General features: G+C 45.6%; 1 protein-coding gene across 2 annotated transcripts in view; it reads right to left on the reverse strand.

Moving 5' to 3' along the window:
- The window catches only part of GRIN2A (glutamate ionotropic receptor NMDA type subunit 2A), a 237,575-nt gene that overhangs the window by 46,955 nt on the left and 165,931 nt on the right, over positions 1-24,689 (reverse strand). For both annotated transcript variants that reach the window (XM_083474151.1, XM_083474150.1), the window contains exons 5-11: positions 17,153-17,267; positions 12,635-12,840; positions 10,840-11,008; positions 10,539-10,692; positions 7,992-8,117; positions 5,465-5,694; positions 2,615-2,775 (exon numbers count right to left, since the gene is read on the reverse strand). In XM_083474151.1, the coding sequence (XP_083330277.1) occupies positions 2,615-2,775; positions 5,465-5,694; positions 7,992-8,117; positions 10,539-10,692; positions 10,840-11,008; positions 12,635-12,840; positions 17,153-17,267 (1,161 nt within the window). The remainder of the gene's footprint in view (positions 1-2,614; positions 2,776-5,464; positions 5,695-7,991; positions 8,118-10,538; positions 10,693-10,839; positions 11,009-12,634; positions 12,841-17,152; positions 17,268-24,689) is intronic.

Genomic DNA, 24,689 nt, shown 5'->3' on the forward strand with positions numbered 1-24,689 from the left:
TGGATCTACTCTACACAGGACTTAGTTGGGGTCAACCCAATAAAGTTATATATCTGAACAGGCTTGCCTAAAAAAATAAGCATGCGGCAAGTGTTGAAAACTCTACAATGAAGGAATTTGTCCAATATTAAGAACTGTAGAACTGGCTTTTAGAAAACAAAACTGAAAACAGCAAAAGTTCTGATAAATGCCAGGCAGCTGTGCCTGAACGCTGAAGCCCCTGATGGAGAGCTTTTCTCTCACCTCACAATCCTTCCTTAAGTTCCCTGAGACCAAAGCTCATCCCCTTAGGAGTATGTAGCAGTTGTTGTGTATTGATCATGAAAAGACCGTACATGACAGGCGATTTGCACCATCTGCTGCAGAAGGTGTCTGTCAAGGAAACCGGCGCAGACACCTTGGGATGCCCACGTTGAGAAATCACTTAAGAAAAGGAAGTCACAGCCGAGGAGATCCGTCAACGGCAATGAATGGCTCGCGCTGTCAAGAGGACGGGAGGTAAAAGCAGCTGCCACAGCTGGAACCAAGTGGATTTTCCAAAAAGTGGTCCTGGTTGCCCTGGAACGTCACACTGAAGGTTCACAAGAACCTCTTTCTAGCCTGATCCTGAGTATCACATACCTTCCATCATTCCTCAGATGAAATTGGGACATCTTCTACATCTGTGTTGTGTCCACCACTACTACCCCACCCCCCATGTCCCTCCTCCTCAGAGGGACACAGACTCAGCAGCAACACAGACTCAGCAGCCAAACAAAGCAAACCAGAGCCAAGCAAGTGTAATGGCTGCCCTTTAGCACCCATGACCCCTCAGCACCCCTCACAGCCATGTCCATGGTTTTGCAGACAGGCCCTGGCCCCTTTCACTCCCCCACTCACTGCTTTCTTTATGGGAGACCAACTGACCGAGAAGCGGGGAAACGGTGAAAATCCATTTTAGGGGCATTCAAGCCACCCAGACCTTGTTTTCGTCAAAACAGGAAGTGGCGCCATATTGAGTGGAACGGGGAAAGGGAGCGGGATGCATAGATCTGAGAAATGTGTTAGAGGGATGCACGGGTCTGAACTTCCAGTAACACGTTGAAACACTGAATGGAAAGGAAGGCCCCTTAGGAATTCGGGACTCTGCGTGGGAAACGGAGAAGCCGTGATGGCTTGAGAGTTTCCATGACGATCCTGGAGCTTTCAGGGCCATTGGAGGGTATAGTGATGCTGTTCTACTGTTAGATTTCACCTGACTGCAACAGAGGGAGAGGTAAGAGAGCAAGGCCCCTTCCGTCAACTTTGCTGAGACCACTGGGCTCCTCCTCTCCCAGAACTGACTCCATCCACAGCCTTTACTGGCTGCATCAGAGGAAGACGCGAGACCACAAGGCCCCTTCCGTCAACCTGGCTGGGACTGAATTTCTGCCCACACTGCTGCCATGTCTATCTCTTACACTAGCCACAGTCCTTGTGAACCTCCTCAATATCAGAAAAGTGGCCTAGACATATAAGAATTAAATCAATTATGTCAGAATGCTAAGCACTGGGCAGAAAGGCCAAATGCCAGTGTGTAGTCAAAAGCCCCCGCAATAGATATTTCATTGTATTTCCATATGCTCATTCCATGTGTATCTCTGTCAAAGCAGATCTAAGAACGGAAGTGCAGCATTTGCTGAGGAGAATCTTCAGAATGGCTTAACTCATTCAAAAATATAGTAAACGATTGACGTTGGAGAGAAATTGAGTTGAGAACCAAGATTAAGGGTACATATTGATATAGGAATGTATTAGATAAAATGTAAAGAAATATACAATAATAAGAGTACATTCATTTGTAAAAAAAAGAATATACAACGAGATTGACAGGAAGTCCGTAGTGTTGGTACAAATATTATTTTGAGGTGGCTTTATGTCTTTGTTTTTTGTTTTTTTCTTTCTTTAGGTACATAAATTTGGTATATAAACTTTGTATACATGTTGGAAATTATATTATATTATGCCCTGTAATGTAATATGATAATGTATACATATGTGACATAAGAAAGTTAATAATAATAATAAAAAGAATGGCTTAACTCGGAGATAAGGACCCACTGTCAACCTTGAGGGCCAAATTCCCTTCTGGGCAACCCTCCAAGGGCCATGCCAGTGGTGGGCGTGGCCAGAGGCTAAAGTGGGAGGAGTAATGAACATAAATCTTCTGTGAAATCTTGCCTTTGTGTAGTAGGCTAGTCTCTACTCCGTCAAACACAACCTTCCCTATTCTCCAACCAGGAAAACAAGAGGCACGATCCGATTTCAAGGACACATTTCCAGGCAGGCAGAAACATTCAAGGAGGGAGACAAGCAGGCCCAGTAGGGGCATAATGTGAGGAAGGGCTGTGGTATGGGGAGAAGTGTGTGGGCCAGATACAGAGCAAATACCTGGGGTCCGAACATCAAGCTACTCTCCCATCATGCATTTCCCAATCCTACTACCCCATATCCTGAATCTGGGAATGTTTGAAGCAGATCCGGGACATTCAGTAAAACAAATACCAGTCCATTTTTCACTCTTTTGGGCTGACCACTTTGGACATCAGAAAAGTGGAGCACCCATAGGTCAAAATAAAAATAAAACCCCACTTACCCAGTTTTCAAACTGACCAAAGCATCCTCCACTCCTTTCTGGTTGTATTTCACCATGTAGGCATGCATCTCCTTATAGTTGTTCCTGATATTTCTCTCCGTGCTCCCATTTGGGACAGTCCCGAACCGAAAAGGAGGTGAATAGGCGTATGGTTGTTGAAACTGGAAAGGAGGAGGAAGGAGAAAGACAAACTAAGAAAGCCATCTTTGAACACATGGAAGAATGGGTTTTGTCTCACCATGGACTTGATGAATTAATGAAGTTAACAAAGGCCATTGGTCCATTTAGCCCACGTATGAGCCACTCCCATAGATGCACAGTAAGTTTGCCTTAGGTCAAGTGAGGTCATTGGTCCATTTAGCTCAGTATTGTCTAAACCAGTGTTATTGAGTCCCAAGATGTGGACGGACTCCAATTCCCATCATCCACAGCCAGCTTAGCCGAAAGGTCTAAGGATTATAGGAGTTGGAGTCCATCCACATCTGGGAACCCAACTTGGAAGAACATTGGTCTACACGGAATGGCAACAGCTCCCCAGCTTCTCAGAAGCAGGGGTCTTTCCCAGTCCTGTCTGGAGATGCCATTGGTTACTGAAGCTAGGACATGGTGCGCTCCGTACGTTGCTGGACTGTGAGTCCCACTTTCCCTGAACACTGGCCACACCGGCTGGGGATAATGGGAGTTCGAGTTCAACAACATCTGAAAGGCACCACATTGACTACTCTTGATCTGTACTGATTCGCAGCGCACGGAAATGCCGTTTACCTTCCCGCCACAGCAGTACCTATTTATCTACTTGCACTTGTGTGCTTTTGAACTGCTAGGTTGGCAGGAGCTGGGACAGAGCAATGGGAGCTCATCCCATCATGGGGATTCAAACCAACCGATCTTCTGATCGGCAAGCCAAAGAGGCTCAGTGGTTGAACCTGGTGCCTTTTGCATGAATGTTCTACCACTGAGCAGCAGCTCTCTAGGACAGACATGGGCAAACTCGGCCCTCCAGATGTTTTGGGACTACAACCCCCATGATCCCTAGCTAACAGGACCAGTGGTCAGGGATGATGGGAATTGTAGTCCCAAAACATCTGGAGGGCTGAGTTTGCCTATGCCTGTTCTAGGATCTCTGGTGAAGAATGCTATTTCCCAACCCAACTAGAGATGCCAAGGAATTGACTTGCAACCTTCTATGTGTAAAGAACATGTTATCTCACTGAGCTGTAGCCTCATCAGTGGAAGCTGCCTTCTACAGAATCAGACCATTGGTCCACCTAACACTTTTGGGGTTGTTTGTGCTCAGAAACTTATTTGCAGAAGGAAATGGGAAAATGCATCCCACCAAGTCAAAGCACTGCTCCATCCAGCTTGGCATGTTGACAACTTTTGACTGGGAACAACTTTCCCTCAGGCAGAGAGGGGGGGGGGGTGTCCTCAATACTTGTTCCCAGACAGCGTATTGACTAAAATTCTGGAGAGGACAATGATTTTAATACATGCGTCAATCACTTTCATACAAAGTCTCAAAGCAACTTAAGCAGAAAAATGCAAATGGATAGAATCAATTGAAAGGCAAAATACAAAGAGCGATGCACAAGATTCCTAAAACGTTTCTCTAACCACACAGCCCTACCCTACTCCACTAAAAGTGATGTGTCACATTAGAGATAGGCTTAGCTACCACAGGTCTAGAACACACAAAAACTGACAGTGTTGGTGTTGGGAAGAGCTTTACACAAACAGTGGGCCACCCCTGAAAAGGTGTGTTCTTGAGTCTCCGTCCTTCACACCTTCCATGGAGAGAGCCTCTAACGAAGATAGCAGAGTCTGGATTGGCTCATGTGAGGAGAGGCAGTCTCTGAGGTCCTGAGCCAAGTAAGGCTTGATAGGACAAAACCAGTACATTGGTACCTCAGGTTACAGACACTTCAGGTTACAGACTCCGCTAACCCAGAAATAGTACCTAAGGTTAAGAACTTTGCTTCAGGATGAGAACAGAAATCGTGCAGCTGCACCAGGATCCCCCATTAGCTAAACTGGTACCTCAGGTTAAGAACAGTTTCAGGTTAAGAACGGACCTCCAGAACATATTAGGTTCTTAATCCGAGGTACCACTGTACTTTGAAATGACTCCAGAAAATAAATTGGGAGCCAGTGTGGTTGGGGCAGATTCAGTGTAGGAATCAGATCTCAAATCATGCACTTCATGTTGAATCTGTCAGATTAGTTTCTTAGTTTCCCAATCCTAAATTCAGTTCTCCACATTCATAGCCTGCATCTTCCACAGACTGGGACTCAAGGTGTCTTACACAAATTAAAACCAACACAGATAAAATATAGAAGGCTAAAAACTTGTAAAAGATAATCATTAAAAAGTAATTATAGTATAAAAGAATTAAAAAATATGTATTAAAATTCAGATTGCAAAAGAGCAAAGAACTATTTCCACAGCAATGTGCATTTAAAGAAAAAAAATGTTTAATGAAAATTCACCAGCATTTTAGCGCAGTTTTCTCCTAATTCATACATTTTTGCCTGAAATTTTGCTGACCATAGACATTTTTGCAAAGCAATTCCCCTAATATAATGCATTTTTTGTATCCCGTTTTCACTAATATATGCATTTTTACACACACTTTACTTGGCTGCAGAACAGCTTTGCAAAATCCAGGGAAATGCAGATTTCAAAGGATGGCTGCAATTCGGTTTGCATCTTGTTTCGTAATGCGCAGGTTAGGTGGATATGCCTTTAAATGAGAACTGAACCAAATTTCTTCCCTCTCCTATCCACCCCATCTCTCACCACTAATGCAACAAGCCTGAGCAATGGGGAGAGAAACAAGAGATGAAACCCACCTTCTTATCACTGAGGCCGGTCACCTGGTCAACAAATTCCTCCTGGATCATGAATGCAGCCAAGTTGGCTGTGTAGCTTGCCAGGAAAATGACAGCAAAGAAAGCCCAGACGGACACCATGATCTTGCTGGTGGTCCCTTTTGGATTCTGAACCGGCACAGAGTTGTTAAACACCAGGCCCCACAACAGCCACACGGCTTTCCCGATTGTGAAAGATGGTCCGTGCGGATCTGCAAGTCACAAAGAACCAACGTTAGGATAAGGCATCCATTGCAAGGAAAGGGTTACTGAGGTCTTCAATGTAATGCTGCTGCTGTTGTAGCAAGTTGCAGCTGACCAAGTCCTACTCAGAGTCAGAAAAATCAAAGGGATTCAGTTAGTTGCAACTATTGTTAGTCAACTGGTTTCACTGGGTCTGTTCTACGTATGACCTAGGCCACATTCTCACCAAACCAGACCCTCCAAGTGTCCCTATTTTCCAGGGACATCCCTGATTTAGAGAAGTCATCCCAGTTTCTGATTTGATCCCAGAATGTCCCACTTTTACTTAAAAAGGGACCTGACCATTAGGTCCAGTTGTGGCCAACTCTGGGGTTGCGGCGCTCATCTCATTTATTGGCCGAGGGAGCCGGCGTACAGCTTCCGGGTCATGTGGCCAGCATGACTAAGCCGCTTCTGCCGAACCAGAGCAGAGCACGGAAATGCTGTTTACCTTCCCGCCAGAGCGGTACCTTTTTATTTACTTGCACTTTGACATGCTTTCGAACTGCTAGGTTGGCAGGAGCTGGGACCGAGCAACGGGAGCTCACCCCGTCGCGGGGATTCGAACCGCCAACCTTCTGAATGGGTTAAACCACACAGCCACCCTATTTTCATCAGAGAAATGTTGGAGGGTATCTGACCTCCGAGCCACCAGAAGGCAATCCTGTATAGGGAAATTGTTTTAATGTTCAATGTTTTCCTATGTTTTTATATATGTTGGAAGCTGCTCAGAGTGGCTGGGGCAAACCCAGTAAGATGTGTTGGGTACAAATAGTAAAATTATCATTATGGAATGGGGTGTCCCTATTTTCATCAGAGAAATGTTGGAGGGTATGGCATACATTTGCAGCTCTATGGTGTCATTGTAAACAGCAATGGCTTCCCCCAAAGAATTCTTGGTGCTGTAGCTTTTTTAAGGGTGCTGAGAGTTGTTGCAAGACTTCTACATTCACCTCCCAGAGCTACAGTTCCCAGAGTGGACCTCTTTCATCCCAGGGAACTATGAAATATAACAACCACAAACTGGTCTGGAAATGCAGAGAACTGGGCTTCAGGTTGGAAAAACGAAGAATACAGAGAAACTCATATATCTGCCCATCCCTAGTGCCAACAAATTTGGAACACCCCCCCCCCAAGGCTTTGTGGGGGCAGCGGGCTAAGAATACAATAACAGGCTGCTGCATCAGGCCAATGGTCCATCTTAGTCCATCTCGTATACAGTGAGATTACACGAGCACCGCCCACTCAGCTCTCTTAGTCTTAATTCCCCTTGTTTACTGACGCACACCCACCAAACCCGAAAGTCAGTTGCCCTGTTGTTATCTTTTCATTCAGCAGCCTAACAGCCCACGGATAGAAGTTGTTCTTTACCCTGTTGGTGCAACTAATCATGCTTCTATATCTTCTGCCTGAGGGCAGGAGATCAAGAAAGTACCGGCCAGGGTGTGAATCATCCCTGAGAATTTTCCTCACTCTCCTGAGGCAACGTTCTTCCGCTATTTCATCCAGCGGATTCACTGGACAGCCCATAATATCTGGTGCTGTATTCACCACCCTCTGTAGGCACTTCCTATCAGTTGATGTTAAACCAGCGTACCACACTGTGATGCAGTATGAAAGGACACTTTCTATTGTGGACCGGTAGAAGATCATCAAATGTTGATTGACATCATTCTTCTGCAATACTCTGAGGAGATGGAGTCTCTGTTGGGCTTTCTTAACCACCTGGGTTGCATTTATTTTCCAAGTAAGGTTTTCACTGAGATAAACTCCTAGGAATTTAAAGGAAGAGACTCTCTCCACACAGCCCTCCCTGATGTACAGCGGGGCTAGTTCTCCTCTCTTCCTCTGAAAGCCCAACACTCTCAACAGCTCTCTCCTCCGTGAATTTGTCCAATTCTCTTTGAAAGCCATCTAGGTTGGCAGTCATGGGTGCCTCCTGCAGGAAGGAGTTCCATAGTTTAACTGTGCACTGCCTGAAGAAGTCCTTTCTTTGAGACGGACTTTCAGGGGCTGATCTCAGGGCCCCCTATGTGTGCAAAAGAACGTGCCCATCTCACTCAAGGACTGTGAGAGTCGCCCACAAAGAACTAGTCCATTGTAGGCCACATATTAAATGAGACTCTCCGACCACTTCCATTGTGTGCTGTCTAACTGTTTCCCAGGAAGCCAATATGGGGTTAAGGAGGTGCAAAGCGGGGGGAAAGGCAAAAGAGGAGACAGAAGGAAACTTCTGGCAAGTCATTCCCTGAACACGGAGTCGTACCTTTCCCTTGTGCCAGGTTCCGGTTGTAGCCCACGGGGCTGAAGTACTCAAACACAAAGACGGCGATGGCCGACACAATCAGCAACATCACAAACATCATCACCCAGACGGAAGCGCTGAAGGGCTCTGCGGAAAGAGGAGAGCGTGAGTTGCAACAAACAGCCTTCTGCGGGGAGAGGGGAAGGAAGCGTTGACACGGTTGCTTGCTCGCCGGAGATTTTGTGTGTGTTTTAAGAACCAAAATAGCAGCAGGTAATCTGACAATGCGGCTACGTCTCCCCAGAGTCGCAATGCAGGCTGGAGAGAGAGACCCCCCCTCAGCAATGTATCTCGAGCTGCGAGTGTCAGAAGCGAGTCCCATGCAGGGATCTGGCCTGGTAGAAAGCCCGAGGGGGTGAAGAAGAGGTATAATAGAAACAAAGCCCCCCCCCACCTTGCAACTTTGCTCAGGGTCATCAAGATCTGTGCTGCAGTTGGATGCATAGTTAGCACATGGAAAGATGTCAGGTTAGGTTAAATTGATTACAGGGGGGGGCGGGGGGAAGACAACAATCTCGCTTCACTGCCATTTCTCTCCTGGGATTTTGCCTCCGTAATTAGGACACATCCAGATCAAGTTTCTATTTCGTTTGGGGGTGGGAGGCAAAGGTTTAGCAACTCTTGGGAGAAGAGCACAGTTTGCAAGCACCCAATGCCATTGGAAGACTTGGAGGGCAAGCACAAACTTGCAGAAAACTGTATGAGCCAATGCAGACCCCAAACTCTGGGGGCCCCCTTAGTTCCATAAATTCATCCCCCGCGTCCCCTACCCTAAAAAAAAAAAGCATTAATCAGAATAGTGGTTTGCACAAGCCACTAAGGAAGATAATAACACAATAAAAAACCAATCAATTGCACATTTATTCAAAAGCCATTTAAAACTATTTAGTTTAATTGATTCAACAGAAATGATTAACTCGATCCAGGGATATCAGCTTTTCAAAGGCTAATAGTCAATTTACGTTTCCAACACCCCCTTGCCTCTTAGCATCCTCCTAGCTAATCCCACCTCCCCCTGTGGGTGGTAACACCCACTTTGGGGACCACTGAGCTAATGTATATCTGTAGGTGCTAATGCATGCCAGTTTTCAGAAGGAGAGCCAGCCTTAAAGCAAAGTTGGTTTTTTCTATTTTTTTTAATTTTTAATTTTAATTTTTAATTTTTTTAAAAAAAAGTTTTCAAAGTTAAAACAACAGAAGGGGAGGGACAGGAGATCTGGGCTCCATCTTCCATATGGCATCCCTTCAGATATTTTCAAATAGCCATCTTCAGCTATCATATCCCCTTTCATATTCTCCTCTTTTCCAGGCTAAACATACCCAGCTCCTTCAACCGTTCCTCATAGGGCTTGGTTTCCAAGATGTGTGTACCTCTGGCTTTTATGATTTTATTTTAATGCTTCGTATTACTGAAACTTAAAAGGGGCAACAGCCCTAGCAAACCATAATGCAATAACACCAAATAGGCTAAAGTAAAAGCAAACAAAAATCCGGCTTCATGGAAACCAAGGCAAGAACAAAACAGAGAGGGAGGCGTAAGGCAATAAAGTAAGAAGAACCTGCAGTGAAAGGGGGAGAACGGCTTGCACCACCTTGAACTCCTTGGAGGAAAGAAGGTGGAATGCAAACATGATAAATAATAAAGAAACGAACAAAAGAAATAAACATGCTCTAATAGCATTGCAAGTCCAGTGCTTCTGCTGCAGCGTTTGAAGACACATCCGTATTCCATTCAGGACTGCAGATCTGCCGTCCTCACCATTTAATCTCTCAATCCTCACCCTGCCCCAGGGGATTTCGCAGAGCAGGCTGGCTGTTATGTACTGAGTTGAATAGGATCCAAAAGGCAGCAGTCTGATTGGTCCTAGAACAATAGGATTCAGAATGCAGCAGTCTGATTGGTCCTAGAACAATAGGATTCAGAATGCAGCAGTCTGATTGGTCCTAGAACTATAGGGTCCAGAATGCAGCAATCTGATTGGTCCACAGGAGCCACCCAATCCAGCTCCAGGTAGAAGTGAATCCGCAACCTGATTGGCCCACAGGTGAATCCTGGAATTAGCCAATCACGTGGGGCCCATTGTGTAAACAATGTATATAAAACAGACATTCTGGGGGAACTTCCATTCCTCCTCATCACTATGAGCTGAATAAAGAGCATGAAATCCACTCTCGACTCCGAGTATATTTCACTGGCGCTTGTGACCATCTAGCATCCAAAGAACTGCACCGAGAGCATGTCAAACGTGGCAGAAGAAGTTTCTAGCTCCCTGGCTGAAAGTAGACCCCCGTCTTCAGCACTATATTAAGCAGACGAGTCTGTTATCCATACTTTTAAATGTGCAATTTTTAAAAGAGTGACAGAAATGTGTCATGGAACTGCTAGGCGTACTGTGCAGGTTTTTGGAGGGTGAGGGGAGGGGAGAATGAAAGCTGTCAAAGTATACGGGAAGGGGGGAGATAAAGCTGAACCAGTCTGTAGAAACAGGAAAACGGGAGGGGGCTTACCTAAAAAAGCAGATGGAGACACCGTGCCGTTACTCCGTGACACCATGACGCTTATTCCCGTTTCTACAAAGGGCACAGAAAAATCAACCACCTCCGAACGCTCGCCATTGATGGTGAGGGATCCCACAGCCATCACGGCTTGCTTTTTGACCACCTGATGCCCAAAGAGAAGAAAGAGAGAAAGAGAAAAGACAGACAAGGTCAGTCCACCAAGGGAGTTCTGTCCCGTCTCAGGCGAAATCAGAACATTTGTGCGCGGCCAACTTTTGACTTAAGAGCTCTTTTACCTAACATAACTTACTTCCCCAATCATTCCGTTCCACTCGTTGTTGATCTTCTTCCCGTGCTTGCCATTGGTCACCAGGTAGAGGTCGTAGGTAAACTTGATGGCTTTGGAGAGCTTCTTCAGGATGTCGATGCAGAAGCCCTTGCAACATTTCTTCACGTTCTTTCCTTCCTTGGTGATGTTGCTGATGAGGCAAGCAAACAAAAGCTAACTAAGAAACCCAAAGGGATCTCTTGGCTTTTAAAGGGGGTAGGCAAATACTTGGGTTAGGAGGGCAGGTCTGTGCATGAGTATTTCTAGTCAGGGTGTCTATACAAAACCTCCACGTTCAGGGGCAGTGTACAGTGGTGCCTCGCAAGACAAAAAGAATCCGTTCTGTGATTCTCTTCGTCTAGCGGTTTTTTCGTCTTGCGAAGCAAGCCCATTGACGGATTAGCGGATTAGCACTATTAGCGCTATTAGGAGCTTTTAGCGGCTTTTAGCGGCTTATCGTCTTATCGGATCAGCTGATAAGCAGCTTAGCGGCTTAGAAAAAGGGGGGGAGGGAAAAAAACCCGCAGGAACTCGCAAGACATTTTCGTCTTGCGAAGCAAGCCCATAGGAGATTCGTTTTGCGAAGCACCTCCAAAACAGAAAACTCTTTCGTCTAGCGAGTTTTCCATCTTGTGAGGCATTCGTCTTGCGGGGCACCACTGTATCTCAGTATCAATTGCACAGGGAAGTAATAGGAAATGCCTGCTGGCTGCATGTGCTGCTTTGAGCGTTCAGGAAGTCATCACCTGGGTGTGGAAGAGGATGCTGAGCTAGAAACACCTGCAATTTGATCCAGCACAGCTCTTCTTACATTTTCCGTCATGATCATCAAATGACCTAATAACTAGTCATGTCCGTTAATTATTCTGAGCAAAACCTAACTGAATACCACCCTATATGTATCAATATATGACATTATTATATGAGTATTATAAACAGATACCTTCCCGAGTTTCCTAAAACAGTGGCCCAGATCCAAGACCTACCTCTGACTCACAACTCACCACGTGGAACCCATTTGATTTAAACTTAATAATGCACATTATGAATCCCAAAATGGCAGTTCACAGGGTAGTATGCCTTAGTGTTACTAAGAAATGAAAAGCAGTGGCTGTTGCACTGAATGGCTGAGAAGCTGTTAAAAAGCAGCGCTTTTTGCAATATGGGAGAAATCTAGAAAGCCCTCAAAATAAACTAGGAAGTGAACAAAGTGTTCTTGCTCCATACAGAGCTCTCTCAACAGAGGCACAGATATAGGAAGGTGGGGCATGTGGTTGGCCAGAAACACGCACCTTGTTCTAAACTGTCTCATGGCTTTTTCCAGCCATGTTGCAACACTCATGGAAATGGATGGCAAGCACCTCCATCAAAAGAACGCATCTTAGTCCAGACACACGTGGAATGTTCCTTTCGTCTGGTCAGCCTAAGCCAGAATCCAACATGGCAACAACAGCATTGCTGCAACCCATCTGTTGTGGCCTCTCCTAAAATGCTCAGTGTTCAGTATCATCCACAGCTTTCTGGGAAGCATATTCCACATACATGGTGCCACCTCTGATAACAGTTGGATTTTGAGGGGGGACGGGGCTTGGATTCAGCAGCCAATAGAGGCCAGATGCAGCTTGGCTGTGGAATTGGAGAGCAGAAAGCTAAGATCCAACCCACTGGCCTTCACACTTAAAGCCTTCACCCTTTGGCTTTTCAACACCTGTTCAGGGGGAAAGACTTCCCTGCAGAAAGCCCTTTGAGGATGGGGGTCGGGCAATGACAGACTTACTTAATGATGACAAACTTCCGGCAGGGCACCGTGTTCTTCACGCAGGTCTCCGTCAAAGGGTCCATGTCCTCCACGATGACAAAAGGGGCTTCCTCCAGGGTGACAATGCTCAGGTGATTGTTGTCCGGCTCGCTGTCGTTGAAGGAATTGAACCTGGGCCACACCGAATGCTTATGCAGAAGCGTTTTGTTCTCCCATTTCCCCACCTGCAATGGGGAGACATGAACACGGCTCAGAGGCGGTTGATCTCAGCATGAGCAAAGCTGCCCATTTCAGCTTCTATCGTTTTCCCCCATTCTTGAGGGCAGCTTGCCCTGTTTCCTCAACGATCTGCAGATTTATTTTTTTTATAAGCAGCTTTCATTGAAGTTCAATGCATACCCACTGTTACTTTTGGTCTGCAAACAACACGTAACCAATTACCTCTCGCTGCCCACATTTTCATTGTGTTTCCCTTGCACTGGAATAAATTGGGTAAAATAACATATAATGGTAATGTGATTCTTGAAATTTAGCCAGCCTTACCTGGAGATGCTGGGGATCAAACCTAGGACCTTCTGCATGCAAAACAGATGTTCTACCCCTGAGCTGGGACGCGGGTGGCGCTGTGGTCTAAACCACAGAGCCTAGGACTTGCTGATCAGAAGGTCAGTGGTTCGAATCCCCACGACCGGGTGAGCTCCCATTGCTCGGTCCCTGCTCTGCCAACCTAGCAGTTTGAAAGCATGTCAAAGTGCAAGTAGATAAATAGGTACCGCTCCGGCAGGAAGGTAAACGGCATTTCCATGAGCTGCTCTGGTTTGCCAGAAGTAGCTTAGTCATGCTGGCCACATGACCCAGAAGCTGTATGCCGGCTCCCTCGGCCAATAAAGCAAGATGAGCACCGCAACCCCAGAGTCGGCCACGACTGGACCTTTACCTTTACCCCTGAGTTATGGCCCTTGTCCCTACTGTGCAGCTGCCTCATATCTTCTTCAGGAGCACCTGAAGCTGGGTGGTAGGTCAGCTGCTTTGAATGCAGAAGGACAAAGATTCTAGTCCCAGAATCCCAGTTTTAAAAGAATTCGGTAGCAGGGGGATGAGAAATATCCTGAGACCCTGGAGAATTTCCTGCGGTCAAAGCAGACAATACTGGGCTAAATACTCTGTAACGGAAGGCCTCATGTATACTCCTGATGAGATACAGAGGACTGTCAAAGGCTCCCTGTCCCCTCTTTGCCCAGGCTGCCCCACTAAATCCCCACTGAACCACCAGAATTAATTGCAGAAAAGAGAGAAAAGGCAACCTATTAAAGCAGGTTTTTGCTGGCTGGTCATATGAAGGAACAGAGAGAGGCTGAATATAAAACTAAAAAGGAATGAGACTCCTCAAGGATGCCACACAATGCAAAGCTGCTAATCAGTCCTTGGGAATGAATATTGTCCTTTATTGCACAATAAAAGATATTCATAGATCCTTCCACTCTGCGAGCGTGGGCACTAATTCTCAAAAGAGCATTTAAAGTCTTGGCTGAGAAAGATGATGGATGCTTTGGTGAGGGGGTGTCCCTTTTCCCTGCTATTTTGAAATGGAAGGAACAATTACCAGAAGCAGAACAGTTTTGAGGAAGACAACAGTATATTGTTAATCAGGTTAACACAATGGGCTGGGGATGAGGCAGGCCAGTGGCGGTGTACGAGGGAAAACCTGATCAGACAGTTGGCTTCAGGGACCCAAATGAGTGAACTTAAAGGAGGAACTCTGCTATATTGGGGGTGGGAAGGGAGCCAGAGGTAGTGTAGTGGTTAGAGTGTTGGACTAGGACTTGGGAGACAAGGGTTCAAATCCCTTACTTAACCACAGAGCTCACTGGGTGACCCTGGGCTAGCTGCTGATTCTCTCAATTAGTGCAAACACAGTTCATGGAAGACTATCCAAGGGCAATAGCCAATGCAGGTAACCAGTTCTACACTGCCATAGATGGTAGCGATTCACACAAGACACTTAAAGCACAATGATACCACTTTAAACAAGTCATGGCTTCCCCCAAAGAATTCTGGGAGCTGAAGTTTGTTAGGGGTGCTGAGCGTTGGTAGGAGACCCCCTATTCCCCTCAAGGAGCTTTAATTCCCATAACAGTTTAACAATCAATCCCTTTCCCCAGGGAACTCTGGGAACTGTAGTGCCTTGAGGGGAAGATGTTATTTTGCCCATTCTCTTATGCATTCTCACTGGAGATCTAACCTAACAAAGAAATGGTCTCAGACCAATTCTCCACCATGCCTGATTTTTATAAACCCCTATCTTGTGTCTACCACCACCCCATGCCCAAACTAAGACATACCCAAACGTTTAGCCCCAGGGTAGACAACACAGTGCTCTCTAGATGTTATGAAACTCCAGCTCCCATCAGCCTCTGTCAGTATGGCTAGTGATCAGGAGATGATGGGATATGTATTCCAACAACATCTGAAAGCTACTCCCAATTTCGGCTTGCCTTTCAAGGAAGTTACTTCTTCGAGCTCTCAATCCATTTGCCATTTTCTTCACCTTTTCCAGCTGCTGAGCTGACTGCAGGGGATATCGGCCACAGGCCCCTGATGGCTATTGTCAGGGCCGGCCCAACAAATCAGTCCAAGTCCTTTGCTCCCCCTTGTTATTTTGGCTCAGTCTTTGTTCAACTCACTGCACATTTCCCCGCGCTCGTCTAATGGGCATCGTAAGCAACCGTGTGCCCTTGACGATCATCCGTTTCTTTCCTTTTTCTCTCTTCAGCATTCTTAAACATAACTGCTATTATGCACCAAGAATCATGATTACCATGAATTAATGCACGCCGGCTTTAATTGCTGCCCATATGGAGAATCGCGCCATTCTCTCAAAGTTAAAATGGCCCTTGAGCAGCACGGTAAAAGGTTTTTGGGAGCATGTGACTCGGGCAAAGAATTATACAGTAAATGGTATATAGAAATGATTGAATGTGACCAGCAACACTCTGCTTCATCTCTTTCTCTCTCTCTCTCTCCACGTTTAGTTACAGATGAGATTAATAAGGACGCCAGCTTTTTACAGATGGGACTGCCGCGCTGCAACAGTGAATTAATTGAGAGCTAAATTGAGTTAAAATCCAAGCCTTTCCGTGTCATTTGGAACCATCCTCAAATCAAATCCCAGGGTTCCCTTTCTTCTCATTTTTTGGAGAGAGAGGAAGACGAAGGGACCAGCTACATGTTACACGTCTTCCTATATGCATAGAAATGCAGGGCGTCGTCACATTCTGCAGTTTGCATGGAGTGTATGTTGTGACTCCAAGAATGCCTCTTGCTTGTCTGGATGGCATGCGAATGTGTGCAGAAACACAACTGACATTACAAAGGTAACATTTGCAATTGTTCTTTTCTGTCTCCAGCCCTATCTGCCAGACAGTGCCACCCATTAAACAGGTTGCAAATAAGAAGGTAACGAGGTGAGTGCTGGCTGATCACTGTGGTGCTCCATTGACCCAAAAGGACAATTCTCTACTGCAAACCCAATAATAATAATAATAATAATAATAATAATAATAATAATAATAATTTTTATACCCCCCCCCAAATCTGACTGGGTTTCCCTAGCCACTCTGGGCAGCTTACAGCATATATCAAAACACAATAAAACATCAAACATTAAAAACTTCCCGACACAGGGCTCCCTTCAGATGTATTTTGTCTCCTCTGTACCTCCCTCTTAAAGGTAAAGGGACCCCTGACCATTAGGTCCAGTCGTGGCCGACTCTGGGGTTGTGGCACTCATCTTGCTTTATTGGCCGAGGGAGCTGGCGTGCACCTTCTGGGTCATGTGGCCAGCATGACTAAGCCGCTTCTGGTGGACCAGAGCAGCGCACGGAAATGCCATTTACCTTCCCACCAGAGCAGTACCTATTTATCTACTTGCACTTTGATGTGCTTTTGAACTGCTAGGTTGGCAGGAGCAGGGACCGAGCAATGGGAGCTCACCCCGTCACGGATATTCAAACCGCCAACCTTCTGGTCAGCAAGTCCTAGGCTCTGTGGTTTAACCCACAGCGCCACCCGCGTCCCGTGCCTCCCTCTTAGCATCTGCCTAATGGTAGACTCAGCTTTGTACCTCCAGGGTGTCAGGCAGGGGTCTTTTCCTGCTACATGGTCCACTTAACTGGAGGTGGGGGGTTTCTACTCCACCACGGAGCTAGGGTTCCCTCCCTAGTCACGTAGCAGCTTGCACCAAGAAATACCTTATTTCTCTAGTTTTATCAATGTGCAAGCCATCAAGGCTATGTTCTACCTCCACTGTCAGGTGGGCCATTGGCCTGATCCATCAGGGCTTGTCTTACATTCCTATGCATTGGATAATACCAAGGGCAGAGAAAGACGTCAATATGCAGAAGGCAACGGCAAGGCACAAAGCAAATAGTGCATGCTCTGTGCTCCGTGCATGAAATTCAAAAGCTATTTTAAGAAATGGAACCGTGGAATTGTTTCTACTTCTCTGTCATGAGCTCCAAGGCAGCCCTGCCTTACCTTCTCCCACGACCGGGTTTGATTTAGCACAATGACCACCAGTCTGGGGTGCGCCTGGTAGCCATCTTCGGTGAAGGATAAATCCTTGCCTTCCCAGGTCACATTCATCATAAACCTAGAGAGAAAGGAAACGTTCAAAGGGAAATTAATGAGCTGTCCAACGGTTAATGAGCAAGCTAATTCAGTCATTGGATTAGCTCCGACGAAACATGCACCATAAATCCTCTCTTTGCTCTAAAACCCCTCTTTTTGGGGGGCTGAAACCAAATCCGCCATGTACGCGCTGGGGAATTAGTCCCATTAAGATCGGCGGCGCTTAATTCCTCTGTAAGTGTGGTTTTGCAGCCAAAGCCTGCAGGGCTAAAGGGACCAAGAGGCTGTTACTTTGAAGTGGCAGCCAAGCCATTATGCAGATGTGCCCAATTCTGCAAAACGCAGGCCATTTCTTATCCCTCCACATAATAAGTTAGACTATGAGAGATGAGCCAGAATGAATGGTCTGGAGAGCATCCACTGCTTCTGCTGGGCTGCTGCAAAGTCCCTGCATTGGCCAGGGCAGGGGAGTGTCTCAGACAGAGAGCACATTTAAGAAGATCATCCCCCCCAAGCCCCTTCACAATATCTGTGGGACCTTCAGAAAAGGAGTGGCCAAATTGTGGCCAGATTGAAAATATCATTTATCGCTGGACCTGCAAGGAAAAGTACAGCAGTGAGCAGATGTGCAAGACGATGCGCGATTAATTTAACAGTCCATGCGGCGCACATTCAGGATTTCAATCTGCGTTCTGCCCCAAAGAGAGAGATGCCTGTGCTTTCGAAAAGGGGTCGTGATAGGAAACGAAGCCTGTTGCAGATAATAACGCACCTAAAGCACACAATAATGATTCTGATAAAAACCTGTGTCTGTGATTTTTGCAGCTAAGTGCCACCGGGAGTGTGATACCGCGATACAGAAAGGAAGAAATGGTTGTGACAGTAAAAAGACGGGCTTTATTCATTTGAGCCAAGCATCCGTTAACTTATGCTGCAGTTGTGCTTGTTTACCCAGTGGGATCTGATGAGAATTTATTACCTGTTTAGATCTTGAGCTGGCTTCTCCATAAACCCCAGCACAGCTTACAAATGTCAAAGGCATCGCTCATTCAAAGATTTTGAAGCAAAATGCGAAAGAACACAATTCAACACCTATAACTCTAACAACAGCAGAGTAGAGGCAATTTCAGAAGGCTCTGGGCCACTAAACATTGAACAAGGAAGTTTCAAATGCCAAGCAGAGACAGAAAAAGAGAAAGAGAGAGGGCACACCAGATGGATTCTTCCACAATTTTGTCCCACCATCAAAAAGTCTCTGCCTCTGGTACCCAAACAATATATTTCTACTGGTGATGGGATGCAAATACAGGCAGAGACGTGACTGTGGAGCCCAGCGCTGGTTCATAGGGGAGGTGGTGATTCATAAGACATCCTCATCCTTGATTGTTCAGGCCAATAGCACTGGGACTTGCATCACACTTGCAAACATACACGCAATGAATGAAGATGCCTAAAGCTCCACATGGCTCGATCCAGTTGTGTGGCTCTACTCAACGCTCCAGTGTGTGCATTTTGGACCAGTTGCTGTTTCCAAACTGCCTTTAACTACAGATCCACATAGGTCTCCTGACAACAAGACTGGGAAACCTTTTTGATGCTTCAGAAGGTCTTTGCATATGATGTTCTTGCGGGGTGAAATGTCAGTGGTGGGAAATGACAGAGGCAAAAGCGGGTGGAGGAGCAATTATGAAAGTTGTACAGGTGGCTAATGCATACCCTCCAACATTTCTCTGATAATATGGAAAGAGTGAGAGGCTGGTCCATTAGCCAATGAGGCACAGCCCCACCAACTTCACTCAGCCAGACCCCACCTGCTTGCCTTCTCCCTTACAGCCTCCAGGAGGCAGCACTGCCTGACAGCTTCCTCCTCTGGGGTCTCAAGAAGGCAGGAAGATGGCGCCAAAACTAGAACTAAGTTAGCTCTGCCTGCGATCGGCTCTGCTGCCACCTACTGTTGGCCTCCCAGCCTTCCACACAAGTCCAGCTGCAATGAACACCAGCCGTCCCTGCAGTTCTTCCCAGTCCCCTTCTAGGGCTCATGGAATTAGTTTCATGGATCACAGATCTGAACCAGCAAGAAAAAGGGGCTGTTAATTTTAGTTTATTCTAATATCTTTTCAGGCAATCTTTCATTTCATTATTTCTTGAAATCTCATTCATAACACTTTCCAGAGCCTTTCTTGAAATATGCTGCAAGGTATATGATACAGGAAAGCTGCTTCTTTGTTGATTCCAGAGATTCAGCCGTTCCTCCTGCGAACAAAGCTTTGGTTCAACTACGCAGCAAATCGGAAATGTGTTCAAGCACAGGCTGAGCTGAAGGAGCGTCTCCTCCCCCATCGTTCTACCCGGACACTGAGGTCCAGCACCGGGGGCCTTCTGGCAGTTCCCTCATTGCGAGAAGCCAAGTTACAGGGAACCAGGCAGAGGGCCTTCTCGGTAGTGGCACCTTCCCTGTGGAACACCATCCCACCAGATGTCAAAGAGAACAACAACTACCAGGCTTTTAGAAGACATCTGAAGGCAGCCCTGTTTCGGGAAGCCTTTAATGTTTGATGTATTATAGTATTTTAATATTCTTTTGGAGGCCGCCCAGAGTGGCTGGGGAGGCCCAGCCAGATGGGCGGGGTATAAATAAATTATTGTTATTATTATTATTATTATTATTATTATTATTATTATTATTATTATTATTATCATCATCATCATCATCATCATCATCCAAATCCCCCATCGGACAGCCTCCTTGCAGGGCTAGCTTGGAAGAAAGCAAGGCCACATCTGCATTATACATTTGAAGCAGTATCACGCCACTTTAAATGATCGTGGCTCCCCCCCCCACCCCCACAAAAATGGAATCCTGGGAAGTGTCATTTGTTAATGGTGCTGGGAGTTGTTAACAGGCAAAATGCAGCAACATTAAAATAATGCACATCCCTATGTCATTATGGGCTGGCTCAGGCATATGCATAAGTCGTTGGTTCTCGGGAGCATCAACTTGCACGTATGAATGAGGCCAGCAAAAACAAAAGAACCTGGCCCATTACCAAAGAGCAGGAGAGCAATTTCTCAAGCCTGGAAAGCTATTAAGTCCATGCTCGGTTTTATGCTAGTAATAGATTGTTCCAATCATGTTTTGCCTAGCTCTGTAACAACTGGGGAAATGGATTTGCTGGGTTTTGATCGGCAGAAACAGCACACTGTACCCAGGATAAATCTTTACAGATGTTATCAAATAATGTAGTGTTGGTTCTAAGTCTTCGACACTGGTGGGAGATTTCTAGAATGCTATTTCTGAACATTTAAACCAAACAGCTTTTTGCCCCTCAGCCACCAGGCCTTCTGGATTATGATTATGAGAACAAGAGAAGATCCCTGCAGGATCAGGCCAAGGGCCCATCTAGACCAGCATCCTGTTCTCACAGTGGTCCACCAGATTCCTCTATGGCTCTTCATCTCAGCTTTCACCCAGGTGCCCAACAAAACTCACACATCACACAAAACCATTTCGCGTCCGGCTCCACGTTCCCCCTCCTCCACCCTCTGAACATTGGGAGGACCTGTCCCACTAAGAAAAAGCATTGGGGAATGATATCGTTATACATTATATCTGTTGCAGATATAATGGGGGAAATGAATTGTAAATAAATGAATACAGAATACTTGTTACTTAAGAGAAGTGTTGAAGCCGCAAAGAGATAGAGGGAAGTCAAACTAATATAGCAGGGATTCAAACTAGTTTTCTGGAGCAGAAAGAAAGTGACCATAGAGAAAGAAAAGAAGGAATGAAAATGCATTTCTTTCTGAAAACCTGGTGTGCAGAATATTTAAATTAGTGTTTGTATCCTTTGAACAATTTTGTATACTTGACAAGTTCTTTTTTGCATTTCCCCCTCTCATTTCTCTTTATTTTCTTTTTATATTTTTACTTATTTCTTTTTCTTTGTATTTTTAGGTATCTGGATGCAATGTTTGACTGATTTCTTTTTGTAAAAAAAAATTTAAAATGCAATAAAGATTTTTAAAAAGCACTGGGAAATAATATATAACGAACTAAAAAAAAGTTTAAGATAACTTTTGTTTTTTAAAAAACCAGAAGTTTCTTTGTCAGGAATCATAGGTGCAGAACTACCAAAAGAGAAGAAAAGACTGTTTATGTATGCTGCAGAAGCAGCACGGATGCTCTTAGCCCATGGATGGAAAGAAGATAAAGTACCAACCAGAGAAGAACGGCAGACCAAGTTGATGGATTATGCCGAAATGGCAAGAATGACGGGAAAGATGAGAAATCAGGAAGACCAAATATTTGTGAAAGAATGGAATAACTTTATAATATATTTGAGAGACCACCGTAAACAGATGAGATCATTAGCAGGGATACAATGACACTTGTAAAGTAACAAAACTTTGGAAACTATGGATACTTATTAGATAGGTTTTAGTAAAAGATGCAGAAATGAAAGATTGAATTGGAACCCAGGGAGGGAGGGAGGGGGGTCTGAAGGTTTGAGGAACCTTTTGTTTTATTTTTATGGTTTCTTAAAAAATGGTTATTGTTGTTGTTGTTTAGTCATTTAGTCGTGTCCAACTCTTCATGATCCCATGGACCAGAGCACGCCAGGCACGCCTGTCTTCCACTGCCTCCCACAGTTTGGTCAAACTCATGCTGGTAGCTTCGCGGACACTATCCAACCATCTCGTCCTCTGCCGTCCCCTTCTCCTTGTGCCCTCCATCTTTCCCAACATCAGGGTCTTTTCCAGGGAGTCTTCTCTTCTCATAAGGTGGCCAAAGTATTGGAGTCTCAGCTTCAGGATCTGTCCTTCCAATGAGCACTCAGGGCTGATTTCTTTAAGAATGGATCGGTTGGATCTTCTTGCAGTCCATGGGACTCTCAAGAGTCTCCTCCAGCACCATAATTCAAAACCATATAATGGTTATATATGTTATGTATTAACATTATGAAAAACCAAATAAACAAACTTTTGAGAAAGAAAGAAAGAAAAAGCATTGGGGGCCCCAAACTGCCTCAGCCCCTAGGAGTTGGTGCCTATGGCTCAGCCATAGATCTGTTCCAGCTGGATTTCACCCTAGGGTTTTCCCCATAGTCAAGCAGAAAGATACATTTTAGCACAGAGGATTTCCAGAGTGTTGCACCCCATTCTGTGTGAAACGGTTTTGCTTGATCTGTGTGCTGCTAAGGCAAGCACAGAAAGCGTACCTGGGATATATTTATCTCTATCAACCAAGAAGTAACAGATTCCCTCCCTACTGTGAAAAGAAAGAAAGAAACTGTCTCATGAACCTCTTAAAGGTGGAGGAAAAAAATCCCTACCCCTAGAGGAATGATACAGGCAACACTACAATACGCAGGGAACAATATATTCCAACCCCTCTCGGCCCACAAATGCATCAATGACAATTTGCCGGCATTCTAGCAAATCTCACCTCTAAATATGCTATGGGCATGGGCTGAAATCTCAAAGCAGTCAGTGTGTTCCTCTTTCTGTCAATAGATTTAAAGATAAAATGGACTGGAAGACCATAATCAGATGTAACAGGACAATAAAACGGCGAGAAATGCAAAAAGTTTGAATATAACATCTAGTTAACCAAAGGTCTATATCCCCGTAACTTTATTTTGCAGCTGTATGAGTAGCAGCCTCAGTGGCACCAGGAAGAAGTCTGTAATTGATTATGCATTTATTTAATTTAATGAAAGAATTGCTTTCCCAGATCAAATCAAAACCAAAGGAACATCGAAAGACGCTTTAGTGGGTCAGACTATTGGGTCATCTGGCTCAATATTGCCTGCACAGACTGGCAGTGGCCTGCTAGGATTTCAGTTAAATGTCTCTCCCAGTACTACCTGGAGATGCTGGGAATTGAAACTGGGACCTTGCAAAGCAGATGCTCTACAGGTGAGCCTTGGTCCTTCTCTTAATCCACCAACCATTCCATCTTCCCATCTAATCCAGAATCCTGTTCTCACAATTGCCAGCTGGATGCTTCCAATAAACCAGCAGGGAGGATGTAAGCACAATAGCACTCTTTCGCTCATGATCTCAGCAACTAGGACCCTCGTACCTACGGGACCGCCTCTCCTGGTATGCCCTGCGGAGGACCTTAAGGTCCACAAATAACAACACTTTGGAGGTCCCAAGCAGCAAGATGATTAGATTGGTCTCAACTAGGGCCAGGGCCTTTTCAGTACTTCAGATGTCTTCTAAAGGTTGTGGAGTTACTTATCTCCTTAGCTCAGGGGTCACATAACTCCATAGCCTGCAACATTTCTCCAAAGAAAACAGGGACATCCTACCATACCCTCCAACATTTATCCGATGGAAACAGAGCGATTCTGGAATCAGATCAGAAACTGGGACGGCTTCTGTAAATCCGGGACTGTCCTTGGAAATTAGGGACGCTAGGAGGGTCTAAGACTGACAAAGCTAAATGCTGTCCAGTCACTAAAATAATAGCAGACTTGAATTCCACACACCCCAAAATAAGACCCCTCAATGAAGAAATTTGCAAAAATTAAGTTTCACATCCTAAAATGGCCTGCCCTGATTGCAGCAGATACCAGCTGCAACCTCTGCAATTAGGGGGATAGCTCAGTGGCAGAGCATTTCCTGTTATAGATAAGGCCCCAGACACAATTCTTGGCATCTCCAGGTAAATTGTGGCTTGTCTGCCATCTGCAACCAGGAATTCCCACTGTGTAGGCCAGGGCCAGGGACACGGGTGGCGCTGTGGGTTAAACCACAGAGCCTCTTGGGCTTACCAATCAGAAGGTCAGCGGTTCGAATCCCCGCAACGGGGTGAGCTCCCATTGCTCGGTCCCTGCTCCTGCCAACCTAGCAGTTCGAAAGCACAAAGTGCAAGCAGATAAATAGGTACCGCTTCGGTGGGAAGGTAAATGGTGTTTCCGTGTGCTGCTCTGGTTTGCCAGAAGCAGCTTAGTCATGCTGGCCACATGACCCAGAAGCTGTACGCCGGCTCCCACGGCCAATAAAGTGAGATGAGTGGTGCAACCCCAGAGTCGGTCACGACTGGACCTAATGGTCAGGGGTCTCTTTACCTTTCTTTACCTAGGCCAGGGACATAGAATCTGCGGCCCTCCAGATGTTGTTGGAGTCCAGCTCCCATCAGCCCCAGACAGAATGGCCCAACAGTCAGGGATTATGGGAGTTGTAATGTAGCAGCGCCTGGTGTTTCCGCCCTGCTTAGCATTGACAATACTGATCTAGCTGAACGGACTTGATAAAAGGTTGCTTCCTACAACCCTCTGAACTTCCTATTGCTTTCTTCCCCCGTGTTAACATTTGGATTTGACACCAAATGAACCAGAGCCTGCCCTGAAGAGGGATGTCAGAGAACCAGGTCCAATCGTTGAAAAGAAACTTTTCCATATGAACTCTTAATGGGATTATTGAAAACGTGCGC

Source organism: Podarcis liolepis (genome assembly GCF_965112155.1).
Source record: "Podarcis liolepis genome assembly, chromosome: 14".
NCBI classification, from domain to species: Eukaryota; Metazoa; Chordata; class Lepidosauria; order Squamata; family Lacertidae; genus Podarcis; species Podarcis liolepis.